Genomic DNA, 15,541 nt, shown 5'->3' on the forward strand with positions numbered 1-15,541 from the left:
CTCATCTTCTGCCGATGAGTTTAGAAAGCAATATCTCCGCCTAAACGGTTTGGGTAGAAACAGCTGGAAAAGCAGAGCTACCAAAAAACCTTATTACACGTCTCAAGACCCGACTTTCCCGCATTTCCAGTCCTATACACACTAATCAAAACTCACAAGCTCTCCGAAAATGGCCTCGCTTCGAACGATCCACGTGACTTTAAAATGAGACCTATCCTTAGTGGTATCGGGAGCCTCACGGATAGAATTTCCTGGCTGCTCAACATAATCCTAACAGCTGCTCAAATATGTCCCTGCCACTTCCTAAAAGAACAACTTCCTAAAACATCTCTGCAGTACTTCCTTTGAACGTGAATGTGTAGTAGAGACCTTTGACGTTACGTCACTCTATACGAAGGTTTCAAACGATGTAGCGATGTGGGCTGTTCACGAACTGCTCACGCAGCGCCAGGATTCATTGAACATGTATGGATTAAGCATTAGGCAGATCATGACATTCATAAATGAATGCCTGAATTGCTCTATTTTCCGATGGTCGGGACAGTTCTACCGACAACATAGAGGAATAGCTATGGGACAAAGGCTGGCACTCACTCTCGCCATTGTTTTCATTGCCAGGATCGAAAAGCCTATAAAAGACCGCAAACCACTGCTGTATTATCGTTATATAGATGATTGCTCTGCTCAACCCAAGCAGAACTAGACACGTGCTTCAATCTTCTCAATCAGCAGTGTCCGCACATTAAGTTCACAAGAGAGAGACCGATAGACAACTGGTTGGCTTTCTTGAATGTGCACATCTACTTGCGGAATGGAATATGGAAGACTAAGTGGTGCCGGAAACCCAGTAGCAAAAACATTATAATCCACTATCTATCAGCGCATCCTAGCAAAATGAAAAAATCTGTTATAGGTAACATGTACAGGACGGCCGCAAGAGTCTCAACGAGTAGCCAGGAAAAAACATGGTCTGTAAATCCGGCCCATAATGTGGAAGTATCCAATGGGTACCCAACTGGAGATGGTGCTATCCGACAAGCACGACATCCTTCTCGAAGATCCAACGTAGTGGATGTCCCAGAAAAGACCCTCTCTGTTTACATTACATATCTGATGATATGAGCAGAGCGATACGGGGCTGTCTACGAAAAGCGGGTCTAAAAAATGTGGTGAGGGTTGTGGAAATACCTCTAGCGAACCTCAAGGGTCAGCTGGTACGTAATCGTTCGTATGATCGACTCTGCACAACTCCCAGCTGCGTGGTTTGCCCGTATCAGAGGGGATGATTGCATGGTATCAGGAGTAGTGTATCGTATCACGTACAGGTCGTGCGGTGACGATTATATAGGGGGAAACGGGACATTCACTATGTATTAGGGTCAAGGAGCTAGATGGACTCGCAAAATTTAAACCTTCACCCCACTTGGAGCACACCGTAGAATATATAATCCAGACTCCGAAGTAGAGGTAGAAGTTCGTATATTACGAGTCCGAGATCACAGCACGCAGAACACTAGAGGCCTTTTGGATAACCGCCAGAAGTCCAAAAATGAACAAGAAGGATGAGTGCATTGCTATCACAAACGAGTTATCCCCATATCAAAACCTATGCGGGTTTTGATCTACGGGGCGGTTGGTGGTCTGTTGCGTTTCCAGGACTAGCTAATGACGTAAGCTCTAACCCTGTTTAAGTTTGCCTACCGTTTGGATGCTTTCTGTAGGGTGATGAGGCGCTTGAGAGGATAAATCGCTAATGGCTTTGAATTTTTCAGGCTCTGAGGGACCGAATAGGCGTAAAAAATGATAATCAGGCCAGAAACGATTAAGGCAGCAAATGTTTAATAAAAACGAGAAAGTATTTTAAAATGATCAATACCAGGTTATCAAGGTGTAACGCGCTGCATTAGCAGCATCCGTTCGCATCAGTCAGCAAGATGTCCTCTTCATAGGAGTCATGGGTGCAGTTCGGCAAACGGGTATACTGGCTTACCCCGGTGTGTAGAATTGGAAACACTAATATTTTGGAGTTATTAAAAAAATGAAGTAACAGAGTAATACCGTCAATCCTAAATCAAAAATTCCAAGCGTGAGGCTTTATAAAATCTCGTACTTCTCTCATCCCTGCTAGTGAAATAGAAAGCGGACCATTTGATTTGAAGGTGTAGGCAAAAAATTAATAAAAACTAGCTGCTAGCGACATAACTAATGAAACAAAGAAAAACAGCAAACAGGCGAAACAGTAAAACAAATGACGTAAAGGCACCAAAAGGTTGACATGAAGACGAATTTGGAAGAAACACCTGGAAGATCGTCAAGGAAGGAGGGAAAGGCGGTGGAACATAAGGTTACAATGGTTTGGAACACTGTGTGTGTTCATTGAGAAGATTAGTTAAGCGGAAAGAATGATGGTACACTGCTCATTTATCCGGTCATTCGCTGAGAGAAGGTTCCGTCGCTGAAATTTAAGCAGTTTTGGTTTTGTTGTGTACTTACCTGCTGTCCATCTGTTCAATTGTCACAAGATCCTGTCACCTCGTCCAGCCTTTCTTCTGCTCTGCCCTCTGCGCTAACAACCCATTAGCGTTATCAACTGCTACCCATCAACATCACCAGCTGATGAATCTGAATTGAACGCGTTTTATAAGGAGCTGGAGGAACAATGCTCCCCAACGGGAAGACCTTCTACAAATTCGTCGTCTGACTTCGACGCAGAACTAGGAAAGTCTACAGAAGAGGAATACAGGATATAAAGATTTGGGCTAGGAGACCGGAATGAAAACGACTGTTATTCCCTGCTCTCCTTTTTCGTGGGAACTCTCTTTTCAAGAAGAAAGATCATCGTCTGTGGACATGGGAATCGCTTAATGGCGTACTCATGCGGAGATCGACCACATACTTACCAACCAGAGGTGGTATCTACTTGATGTCGCGGTAGCAACATTCTTTTGTAGTGGTTCTCATCGCCGTCTCTTTCATGCAAAAATACGACTTGGCCACGCATTGAAAAGAACATCTTCTACAGGGGAGGAATAAGGAAGGAATTCGTACACGATGATCGCATATTCAGAGACTCCTTGTCCCAAGGTGACTGGCACCTCGAGGACCCAAACATGTACTACTTTCTGCTCAACTGATGACGAGTCTGTGCTGAACGTGCCTTCAACATCTTAGATGATTGAATGAAACGAATGGAAAGATCCTACAGCTAGCACGTCCAGTGAAGACGGACCATCCAAGTGTCCAAGTAAGTGAGTAGGTTGTATTCCTCCGTCCTCGCAGCGTTGACCTTCGCCACGATCCGAATGTGATCTATGCACCTGGAAACCTCCTCCTGGTCACCCTTCTTCTGTTTGCGAGGTTTTCAACTAGTCTAGGAACCTTCCCTTCTAAAGATAGGAAGTTATGTGTATAATTACATGAAGCGTATGACCACCAGCTCAAACAGAGCCTGCAAATATTAAACCAGGTTCGGAGCTCTGCCAAGTTCCATGGTCTTAATCGCGACTTGCACTTTCAAAGGGAGAATCCGTGGTAGAGCTTCACCAAAGGACATTGGCTTGATGCAGAAACTGAACGGAAAAAGGTTCATGTTCGAACTCTTCCTGACGGTTTCCATCTCACGGCGACAAGGGATGCTAGGCTGTTAGCGGAATATTATTTGGGCGGAGGTCCTTGTGGTACTTTTTTCGTCTTTTTTTTTGTCTTTTTTTTGCCTATCCTTGTGCTGCTTCCAGAATGTTTTCCAGCCTCTATTTCGAAAGATTTGCATGCAGCGGATTTCTGCAGCTAGTCTTTGCTACTAACCGCCCAATGTACAATACATTCAGATCAAGCCTCAATGTTCTTTTTCTTTCCAACAATTTCTTGGTAGTTTTCAAAAATCGGTCCAAGTTTGTCGTGGGCTGCTTTGAGGTGCGTTCAGCACAGGAACGTGATCCTCACATAAGTCAAAATCCATATTTGACCCTTCCTCGATGTGCCAATCGTCTTGAGACAAGGAGCCTACGAGCATGGAATCGTCGTGTTCGACTTCTTTCTTCTTTCGTTGCTATGGGAAGGATTATCACGAAGTCGACAAGAGGTGGTTAAGACCCTTGCGGTACGACTTCCACTTTCCTAACAGTGCCCTAGTTCAAATCTTCCGATCCTGTACACTTCTTCAATGGCCATTGATAGGGTTGCTTCTCTGACGACTAATTTGTAGAAGATCTTTTCGTTTGTTCCTCCAGCTGCCCATGAAACGTACACTGATTATACAGAATCGTAGTTACTCGATTGATTTTAAATCGATTGAATTAAAATAAAAATCAAATTTTAATTTTAAAATCTCATTAGTCTCTGTTTTTTATTCAGACCACTAAGATAGAGAGAAGGGAGCATTTTGAAACTACTTATTTTTTTGGACATGCTTGCATTTAATCGAGACGACAAGGCCGCTGAAAGAGGGTCAAGTGTCTGATGGGATTTTCCTACCGGGGGTTGCAAAGAAAATTGGCTGCAAAGGAAGAGGGTCGTGAAGGAGTGTGCGATGAGCAGGAGTGAATGAAGGATAACGTGATAACTAGAACGAAATGTAATATAATGTGATTAAATTACAAAATTTTACATTTAGTTTCAGGCGTACAACAGTATGGAAGCCCCAGCACTCCGATACTGTTTGATACTTAAATTTCTGCGAAAGAGTTAGGAAATTGAAACCACTTTTGAAAGATAGAGAATCTGATTATACTAGTTCTCAGCAGAAAGTGGATTAAGTGGAATTTAATGACCAAAAAAGCCCAGACTCTGTGCACATTGCTAAGTCTGGAAGGTCGCGAATAACTTCGTCACAGAAAGACCAAAAGAAAACTTTCAGGTAGTTTTTCGGAGAAGAAGGTTTGCTCTAAGACGCAGTCATATCACTGCTTTTTGCACCTCCTAGTCTTTTTGAAACTTTGATAGGACAAATTTTATAATTTCCCGATTTCTTTTACGTTTATCCTTTCTAAATTTGAGAAGAAACAGACGGCACGGAAAGGAGAAATTTTGCACATAAGGGGTTTCTTAGTCCATCTATGCAAAGGATTGGAGGTTCGAATCCGCCCTAGTGCTCATCAAGCCTTTCATTCCTTCGGAGTCGATAAATCGGTACCAGACCTGTCTGGGAAAATAAATCACTGACTTGAAGCATCGTCTAGCCACCGCAAGTATAGGCCAGTTACACGTTCGTAAACCTCAAACGATTCTGAATTGAAGTGAACGTGGGAGCCATCCCAAGAGGATTGATTAACGCCAGAAACTTTATCCTTCGTCCATTTTGAGGTAGGTATTTTGATGTTGCATCACTAGATTTCCAGGGCCTCGTCGTTTTTTCAAATCTTTGATGGAACAAGTTGGGAAAATGCCATTCTTCCCATCTTCATTTCACCAAAAATCCCAAGAAGACGAGAAGGTAGGAAAAACGGCGATATAGCTGTTTTTAAGGTCAAACATTCTGCACTAGAAAACTGTCTAACATTTTTCAATTGGTCCTCTTCTGACGAAGTTATTTGCAGTCTTAAAAACCTAATAATATGCACAAAATTTAGGCCTTTTTGTCATTAAATTCCATCTATTCCACTTTCATGCTGCTGAGTAATACGTATGATTAAATTCTTCTAGAATATATTTCAAGTTTGTAACTCTTTCGCAGAAGTTAGACTCAGCGGGGTGTCGAACCTGCGTCGTCCCATTCTCATATAGTAGGAACATTATGTTGGTTTTTTGTTGACTTGTTTGAGCGGAAGACAAGATTGGTTTCCATATTATGAACAACTAACGTTTTGGCGTTATCCTCCCGCTGTGTTGACAGAAAATGTTAACTTTTTTTGGTTGATTTTTTTTTTCGCCGTTCTTCTCTATTTCGACCTATGCACCTGACCTTCTCTTTTTTCGTCCTATTAATGTTATTAATATTAATATCTGCCCTTTAATCACTATTTAAGGATATTTCATAGATTTTAGAATAAAAATAGAATAGAATAGAAAAAGAACTATTATTTCAACAACATTTTCAACAAAAATAATATTTCAACAACATTTTAGCAAATTTGCTTCTCCTACTACTTGATTTTACTTCAAGTCTGACAGCTACCGATTTTCTCATTTCCCATTTGTTCCTCTGCAAATTTTCGACTTCTTTTTTTTCAAACGCATGAAATTCCCAGTATTTTGAATTTGCAGCAACCGAGAACTGTCGCATGAGCATTGGAGAAGAAGAAGGGAGAAGAAGGGAGAAGAAGGGAGAAGAAGGGAGAAGAAGGGAGAAGAAGGGAGAAGAAGGGAGAAGAAGGGAGAAGAAGGGAGAAGAAGGGAGAAGAAGGGAGAAGAAGGGAGAAGAAGGGAGAAGAAGGGAGAAGAAGGGAGAAGAAAGGAGAAGAAGGGAGAAGAAGGGAGAAGAAGAAGAAGAAGAAGAAGGGATCGTATTGAGAGGGTCGTGTCCCGTCCCCAGACCTGACCTTGCGCCGAAGCTAAAATTGGTATTGCTTATACTGTGATGCGTGAGTGTGCCAAGCCGTTGTCCCCGCGTTCCTAAAAGGGGAATTTGAAGAGTTTTCATGTTTTCTTGTTACGCCAATAAGGTTTTGGTGGAACTTTGTTATTGGCCTGTCGCTTCAACAACTTCTTTTTTTTCATCAAAGGCCTGAGAATGGTTCGATGTCTCTGATGCTATGCATATACCATCAATCTATAAGGATCTGTAACAACGCGGTGGTTCACCAGCCTCGCTAGTCGGGGAGACTGTTTGATTGTTTTTCCTTTTGGAGTTCTTCCAATATATTTTAAAAAAAAAAAGGGTTTTGGGGGGGGGGGGGGGGGTTTTTGGGCCACCCCCAATTTTTAAAAGTGCCCCCTTTTTGTGGGAAAAAAAAAAAAAAAAAAAAAAAATTTTTAAAGCCGCGGGTTTAAAAGAAAATTCACATAACCTCTCTTTCTTGTCACCAAAACCTGGCTACGTATTGGAGACATCGTTTGATTGTTCGACTCTTTTGGAGTTCTTACGTAATGTACTTAGAACGATATCGAGGCTTCGCAGGGAGAGAGGAGGAGTTTGACGGTCAGTCACTAATTTGGAGAGTGCCTGCTGTTTGGCAGTACTACAACGCATTTCCTTTGAAGAGGAGTTTCTTCGAAAGGAAGGCGTTAATTTGGAGACTTTCATTGAACAACTGCGGCGTTTGTCCGCAAAACGTGTACCTGGCGATGATATGATCAATTTGTGCTTTTCTTGTGCTGTGACAAAGGGATTGACCAGGGGACTTGCAAACCATCGTTTCACTGGCTAGTTCATCGTTTCACTGGCTATGATTTCTTTGAGTAGTTATCTTCATCATGGATGTTTTATCAACTGATCTTTCTGCTAAGCGCCGGTTCCGATGTGAAATTGATAATTGATATTGTCACATCGTGCAAAGTTAGACTTAAAATCATAATAATATTAGTAATAATAATAGCTTAATAATAGCTTAATATTGAAGATGTTCGAGAGTAAAAGGCGAAGGTGGGCTGTCGTAAACTAACTTCCTGTTCCGTGTTTTGGCAGTATCTTGAGAAAAACGTTTTTACTCTACCTAGTAGTGAAGAAAGTGTTGAAAATTTCTTGAGACGTTGCCCTTCAATGTGTTGAACCAAGACTCTGCGACGATAAACTATAAACTAAGTATAGGCTCTGCAAGGAATTCTGTACTGCAGACGAGACAATGCCTTCTTCAGAGAGAGAGAGAGAGAGAGAGAGAGAGAGAAACACAAAAAATTGATGTACTCAAGTGATTTGCTCTTCTCACTTAGTTAAAAATGGAATTTTTTCAGATCTGTGAATCCGTATGGCTTTCGTAGTTTGGGAACTTTACTCGCAGACAAGAAGAGTAATTAAGTATCTCCGTACCCCATGTTGTGTTCGAGCGAATTTTTTTTTCAGGACTGGAAAATTAAGTCTAAAATCGCCAAGGTTGTTGAAAAACAGCAATTCTGCCACCATCTTACCGTTCGCCGTTAAGTTCCATAATATGCGGATTTCCGCTAGACCATAGTCGTCTAGTAATTCCAGCAATAGTTTTGGAAAAATTGAATCGGAAAATTGTTCACGATAAAACATAAAGACATGGATTCTTCGAGAATCTTTCTCTCTATTTGAATTTGTAACGTTGTCCTTTAAAACTACATAATTTGACGACTACCATAAAACTGCATAAATTGTAGTAAATAATACCTCAGCGGAGAAATTCTTTAGCCATGATGGGTTGTGATGAACGCTTTACGTTACGTCCGACAAATGCAATGTCATTGGTGTTCTACATTCGGATGTCAGTAAACGCGGCGGGTGCAGATATGCTATTTCACCCGGTACAAGCAATGACTGTCGTTCTTCCAGTTTCTCGCCGAAATCTCTGCGGATCTCGACCGACAATCCAGGTCAAACCCCCTGTTAATCTCAAAGTATCAGCTGCCCAAGGTTACGCTTTATGCTTCATTCTCTAATTTGTTGATTTTTTATTTTGTCGCTCAATGAATTATTGTGTACAGTTATTACTCGTGATTTATACCTTATTTCAACTCATCTGAGACTCATCTGATGGGACTGTGGTAGAGCGCCTTATTCATTTAATAGGAAAGATTTATTTTTGAAGCATAATTCAGGGTCTTACCAACTTATTCAGATGTTCCGCATATTTTCTGCTCTACTTGTCCTCTCAGGATGTGCGCTGTCAATGCCACCTCCAGCCGGGCTCAACTTAAAACCAGCAAAGGCACTCGGTGAAGAGCAACCAAAGGCCTTTTTGGTCTGTTCCTTATACATTCTATATATTTATTTGTCCTCACTAACGTTTTCTTTTATCCGTTTTTTGTGCTCTAATGCATTAAAGTCTACGAAATCTGATTTGTTCTTATTTCATATTATCGTTCCCAGTTATCGTTCCTTTTCTGTATGTTATTTGTAATGTTAATTCTATGTAATTTTTTTACACTTTAAATTATTCTTATTTTATTTCGAAAATTAGTGACGACGATATTTTTAAAACTGACTACAAGAAATCACACAAAAACACCAATATCTTTCTGTATTATCAATCAATTCCGGAACTGTTATGACATATTTATTCTGTGGTGCTAGAAAATGGCACGATTCGTACATAAATGAGTATGATGTATCCAGAGTATTGCTCCCGCAGAAGTATCCAGGGAACCGCCCAACCTACGACTGAGATCAAGAATGATGGCAGCGTTAAATTCCGTTGTAAGTTCTTTTTTGTGTTCAGAAGTCGTACTCTCACTGCTATGATTTTCAAGTAAGAAGTATTCAGAATGAAACAGGTAAGAAGGATCTGGTACCTCTCGGCTCTCAAACTCTTATTCTCACCAAGAATAGGAAGTACAAAAAGGTGAACGCACTTCTCCCTCAAGATACTTAACGGATAATAGGAGAAGAATTCTGTTTTTTAGCCATTATCCAACAGATCGTTCTTTGGTGTTGTCACGGAGGAACCGATTACAGCTAGACCAATCGCACGACCTTCTCCAAAGACTGTAATTCCAGGAGAAAAAAAAGGATGCGAATAAGGTTTACAAAAAGATCACAATCTTTTCAGTTGCCATCATCGGCGAATTATGGAGTGAATCCCGTGTTGCAAACGAATTTTGTCGACGCCCAAGGACGTATCCTAAAAAATGTCGTTTCGATTCCTATTCGTGTAGGAGATGCGCAGATAAAACAAGTCAGGTAGGAACAAGTAAGAAATCAGTTAGAATAGAAATTCATTATTATTTCGCGGCAATTCTATGCTAGAATTGAATTTCCTTTTTATGGCACTTCTAACAACTGAAAGAAGACTTCTTCGAGCTTTCTATTATTATCAGTGGTACTGGAAAGTAATATAGTTCTTTAAATTAAAACAAAGGAAAAACGCTAGATACATCTTCGAGAAACCATCACTGATCCTCAACTACTAGTAATTCCGTTGTATAAACATTCCAAATATTTTTGTTTTCATTCCCTGTCACCTCACTAGCTTCAAAACGTTCTAATATGCGCCAAGTTCTCATGTTTTGGGAATGAGAAAAAAAATATAGAAATAATATTGTTTTCTAACACAATGTAAGCTATTCGCTCCCACCTGGAAAAATATCTTCCACAACTTTTGTCCAAGAAATAAAGTAAGTGGTATTCATTGAATGTTGACATGAGTAGAAAAGACACTGCTCTCTTCTACTAATAATAGTTATCGGAAGAATGCCCCAGTATTTCAATTAAATCCCAAAAGCTTTAAAAGCTATCTATTCTATAGTCGGATCAAAATGACATGAAACACTATGCACCTGCGTAAGCGGACGCGCATGTGGAGATGGCGGTTGGAGTCGACGTGGGACCATCACGGACTGCATCAAAGAACGGTGCTAGCAGGGGTACCCACTCGCTCTTAACCGCTACTCTCTGCCGCGCTGCGTTGAGCGCAGACGCTTTCAGAACTATAGTCGGATTAAAACGACATGAATCACGAGTGTAGTTGCGGTGCATTTGCGTACGCGCTCGAAACGGTGCAGTGGAGGCAGCAGTTAGAACCGAGGTGGGACCTTCGGAAAGTGCAGCGATCGATGGTGCCAGCAAGGGTTTCACTACGCTCATAGCCGTTACATTCCACCGAGGATCCTCGAGAGAAGCCGCATATGCAATTGCGTAAGAGCTCTATGTCGTTTTGACCTTACTATACAACGTGCTTCGTGTCATTTTTGCCATAATGTATGTATCGCCGAATCTTCCGTGAATTAGAAATGACGTGCATTAAGCATTCAAAAAAGTAAATAATGATTTTTTGATAAAGAAATTGCCGTTTGAAATGAGCGAATCTGAAAAAGCTAGTTTCTTTTATAGTTACTTTTCAATTTAAATGAGGCATGTAAGGAAACTTCTACAAGGTGCAGAAACCAATTATATCATGGTTGTAATGTTTAAATTTATCATGAGCAAGATTAATTTGACTTACTTGAGTTAATCAGTAAGCTGGTATTATCGCCTGATGCGGTCTTCTTCTTCGAAATGCGTCGTTTTTGGGCACAGTTCTGCTCAACCTTCTCAATACGTAAGAGCAGGAGCTCGCGCAGAATCCATCCATTCGTCACTGCTCCAAATCCTACGAGAGCTGGCATCTCGCGTGAACTGTATATCGACACCTACTGACCCGACTACTCCAGGATCGACTATGTCCGTCGGTTCGAAACGGAGTATTGTTACCAAAGATCCCATGGTCTATGTATTTGACCTACTTTGGTCGGACGCTAGAAGACCTTTTTGGCCTTTTTGCAATATCTGCGTGAATTCTCCCATGTATAATGTACAAGTTAGCTCGTATGTGCCCAGAGGGCATATCCAAATGTCTGATTGCATTTAGTATAAACAGGACCACCGCAATCAGATTCGTGCATGCTACATCATTAACTAGATTTTTTCCATTATACATATTTATCAGAGACAATTTCCTAATAGCGCAGATTAGCGCTTCTATTACCGCTTTTCCACTGCAGTTATCTTAGATTAATTAACGAAAAATTTTAAGATAAGTGGGAAGGAGTTACACAATTTCGACTATGATCAAACGAACTCTGGGAGGGCATCCAGATCTTAAAAGTTGCGCTAGGGAAAATCTACGATGTTGGGTTTTTGTCCCAATTAGATAGGGTTCCAAACAACTCACAACAGAACACCTCCGCTAATCTAGGCACTCAAAGCAGCAGTCTGCCTAACGTCACAACTGTTTACATCCGAAAGGACTGACTAGCGTTGACAGAATGTAACGTTGTAATTCACTACTCGATTTTCCTAATAAAGCAACTCCTTTCACTGGTCCATACAATGAAATCTTCATTGCGAGAGTCCGCGTTATCACCCGTAGGGTTCCATCACCCATCCAAGAAAAGTGGGCGGGGGATTTCCCTTAGAAGTAGCGTAGCATCCTGGGTTTGAAAGAAAGATCTTGCGTGAAGATTCCTCACTTTCTGCAGCTCACCTGTCAACCCACCACACAATGCGCTAAAAAACGCCAACTTTGCTGTGCAAAACTACGGCGAGATTTTAATGAGCTCTGTTCTTTCTTGTTTTTGTTTTCTGTTTTATGGCACATCGAGGACAACAGTAAGGACGCCTTCTATGATGAACTCATTGCGTTGATGTCTAAAATACCAAGCCAGCAGGTGGTCATTGTCGGAATCGACGCAAATGCGAAGATGGGACTCGAACAGCAATCCGATGTGCTAGGAAAATCCTGCTACGCAGCGGAGCACACGTCGGACAACGGTGACCGTCTGATCGACTTGTGCGAACAGACGGGCCTCATCATCGCTTCCACGCTTAAGAGGAATCATCGACGGCATCAGCTCACGTGGCAGGGGTCAACTTTTAACGCCTGAAGAGCAGCGCAAGCGGAAGATGAGGACTCTTAAAATTCAGCTCGACTACGTTCTGGCGAGGAATATTCCTCAGCCAGATATCCGAAAACCTAGAGCTGTTTGGGACGTCGCGTTCGACTCTGACCACCGTTCAGTTCTTCTCAGTTTTAAGATACGGTTCCACAAGAGAAACCGAGGAGTTCTTCTCCAACCGAAAATCGACATGGTAGGTCTGAAAGACGATGAATGCAGAAGAAAATTCCGCCAACGTGTGTCTATTCATGTTGGAGTACGGACTAGGAAGAAGCTTAGCGATGCGGATTCCTCCACAAAGAGCATCCAGGACGCTGCAAGGGAAACGCTCCCGGTTCCACTGCCGCGGAAGAAGTTTGCCTTTGCATCTGCGAAAACAAAATCCGCATACAATTCTGTATGTGTCGCGCGCAGCGCTGGTGACTTCAACCAGGGAAAGCGTCTTAGAAGGAAGCTGCGTCGTCAACTGCAACAAGACCGCGATAACGAGTGGACGTCAAGAGCGATGGAGTTTGAGAAGGCGTGGGAGGACAAGAATCCGCGGAAAGCCTACACTCTACTAAAACAGTATAGCGGCAAAATGAAAAGATGTTCCCATGTCCTCAACACTGCCAACGGGGTAGCTGTCGGTGAAGCAACCCTTCCAATTTGAAAGGAACACTTCAAGATCTTGCTGAACCGGCTAGCACCGTCAGCTCCTGAACTCGAACGCGTTCATAGACCGACATATGCGGTTAACGAGGAGGCACCGACCGAGACGGAGGTCCTGGTCCGTATTCAGAAAATGAAGAATGGAAAATCTGGTGGAGACGACGGGATTAGCGCAGAAATGCTAAAATATCTTCCTCCATCTGGGATCCGTGAGATGACAAAGATCATCCGTTCAATATGGATAAACGAAAGGATACCTGATTCGTGGAGACACGCTATCATAATTCCCCTCCACAAGGAGTTATCCGTCACGGACCCAAGGAATTATCGAGGAATCTCTTTGCTGCGTGTTATGTACAAGGTACTGGAGCGCATTATCCTGGACCGACTCATCAAACATCGCGAAGAAACAATGCGCGACGAGCAAGCTGGCTTTCGTCCTGGCCGATCTACGATTGACCAGGTGTTCATCGTCATGAGAGTGATCGAAATCTGGCAGCGGTATTCGAAGCCAATGCAACTAGCGTTTCTGGACTTTGAAGCCGCGTTCGACTCTCCTCACCGAGGCCGTCTTCTAAACGCGCTTCGCGCCGATGGAGTACCAGGAAAGTTCGTTCGCTTGCTTGATGACATGAATCAACGAACAACTGCTGCAGTTCGAACACCAGCCGGATGTACAACACCGTTTGAAGTGGTAACTGGAGTAAGACAAGGGGCGGTGGCAGGACCCTTCCTGTTCAATTTCGCCATCGACGACATTATGCGAAGAACAGTCGACCAGTGTCCTGCCGACATTGTCTTAGCACCATCAGGGTGCCCCTTGACTGACCTCGAGTACGCCGACGATGTTGTTATATTCGCGGAAAGCAGTACGAAACTTCAACATGTTGTCAACCTTGTATCGAAGCTGGCTGCAGCCTATGGACTACACCTACGTCCTGATAAATGCAAGCAGATGTGGATCTCTTCGAGACCACGAACGGGAATCAGGGTGGACGGACAACCGATAGAACTCATCGATGAGTTCTGTTACCTAGGCTGTACGCTGAAGAACAATGGCAGCTACGAGAGAGATGTTCAGCAAGGATGCGCTAAGGCCAATTCTGCATTTAACTCCTAAACGAAATGCCTGTGGTCGACCCCCATCACCAACGAAGTCAAGCTGCGAGTCTACATATCCGCAATTCGCCCCATCATGATGTACGGATCGGAGACTTGGGCAGCACCATCAACGGTTATCGAGAGGCTTGACTGCACGGAACGAAAGCTGCTTAGACGGCTACTTGGCTACTTTTGGCCTAGGGTATGTCACAATAAAGATCTTTACGCAGAAATTGATGTGGTATATCGGTGGGTGTCACGTGGAAAACATCAACATCTTGCACCGGAAGTGGCTAAAGTAAATCGTCTTCGCTTTTTTGGTCATATATTAAGGAGACCGGTAGATCGGCTTGTTCAACGAGTTCTGAGGAATTCGTCGGGTTCGAGCTGGAGGAAGCCACCTGGCCGAAAACGGAAGTTCTGGACTGAGGTGGTAAAAGAGGACTTGAGGACACTCGGCGTGGATAGGCAGTTCAGGCGCAGCGCAAGCTCTCGCAGAAGATCGAGAAGGTTGGGCAGAGCTGTGTTCAAGGACGGCACACCTCGGCGAAGATGCGGGTAATCGCGTCAGGCGATGACATCAGCCCGCCGATTAAGTCAAGTAAGTCATGGCACACCTATTGCTGTTTTCAAACAACAACAAAAAAATACAAAACCCTCGCAATTTGGCACATTTTGCGAATTTCACGAATTAGTCTAGCCTGACAGCAGCTTTTCAAAGGGTTCACTACAGAAAGAGGCGATGTCCAGTTCATCTCGTGTTTTGTCTTTTGGTGAACTTGCCTTCAGCCTCGGTTTCGAGCTTTCGATACCTGTTTTCATCATCAAAGGCAGGGAACTTTTCAACTAGCAACTCTCGTATTCAATCATAAAAGTACGAAATTAGGTTAGAAAACAAAAGTAAAGAGCCAGCAAAAGCACATTCCGTCCTTTCCATCGTTCGGGACATTATCCCTTTGAGTAGGAATGCAGTTTTAACCAAAGTGCCTGGAAATCACTTGAAAAAACGTCAATAAGCTCGACTGGCGAGAATGCGATCAAATGAGAGCATCAATAATCTCCCGCTAAGTTTAACTTCTCCTAAGGTGCAATCGACTTGCTGTGTTGATCATGACAGTCAGAGGGCAGTGAGAAAAAGTACCACTAAATAAGGTTTGTTGGGCGGGTGTAGTATAGTGGTTGTCACGCTGTCTGCACGATCGATCGGAAGTTCGAATCCGCCTTAGTGCTCACCAAGCCTTTTATCCCTCCGGGGTCGATAAATTGGTTCAACATCTATTCGTGAGAATAAAAACACTGACCTGACACATCGGCTGGCCGGGCATCCCAAGCGGATGGTTATCGCCAGACACTTTATCCT

At 42.9% G+C, this 15,541-nt stretch overlaps 2 protein-coding genes across 4 annotated transcripts; both read left to right on the forward strand.

Annotated features, from left to right (window-relative positions):
• Positions 1 to 6,218: 6,218 nt before the first annotated feature.
• RB195_001008 (uncharacterized protein) lies at positions 6,219 to 14,200 on the forward strand (the record flags this gene model as incomplete). 3 transcript variants are annotated; one of them, XM_064197589.1, is made up of 8 exons in its annotated part: positions 6,219 to 6,497; positions 8,676 to 8,798; positions 9,173 to 9,253; positions 9,321 to 9,398; positions 9,460 to 9,543; positions 9,606 to 9,736; positions 12,364 to 13,048; positions 13,097 to 14,200. In XM_064197589.1, the coding sequence occupies 8 exons, from the start codon at positions 6,219 to 6,221 to the stop codon at positions 14,198 to 14,200; spliced, it is 2,565 nt and encodes an 854-aa protein (XP_064053468.1). The 3 variants fall into 3 exon arrangements, with proteins under 3 accessions (XP_064053468.1, XP_064053469.1, XP_064053470.1); XM_064197588.1 differs by lacking the exon at positions 6,219 to 6,497; XM_064197587.1 differs by lacking the exons at positions 8,676 to 8,798; positions 9,173 to 9,253; positions 9,321 to 9,398; ... (2 more) ...; positions 12,364 to 13,048; positions 13,097 to 14,200 and having other exon boundaries at positions 6,219 to 6,515.
• A 75-nt stretch (positions 14,201 to 14,275) lies between these two features.
• RB195_001009 (uncharacterized protein) lies at positions 14,276 to 14,743 on the forward strand (the record flags this gene model as incomplete). The annotated part of the gene is made up of 1 exon (XM_064197590.1): positions 14,276 to 14,743. One exon carries the CDS (start codon positions 14,276 to 14,278, stop codon positions 14,741 to 14,743), a length of 468 nt encoding a protein of 155 aa, XP_064053471.1.
• Positions 14,744 to 15,541: the final 798 nt, after the last annotated feature.

The sequence above is a fragment of the Necator americanus genome, chromosome IV, assembly GCF_031761385.1.
Source record: "Necator americanus strain Aroian chromosome IV, whole genome shotgun sequence".
Taxonomy (NCBI): Eukaryota; Metazoa; Nematoda; class Chromadorea; order Rhabditida; family Ancylostomatidae; genus Necator; species Necator americanus.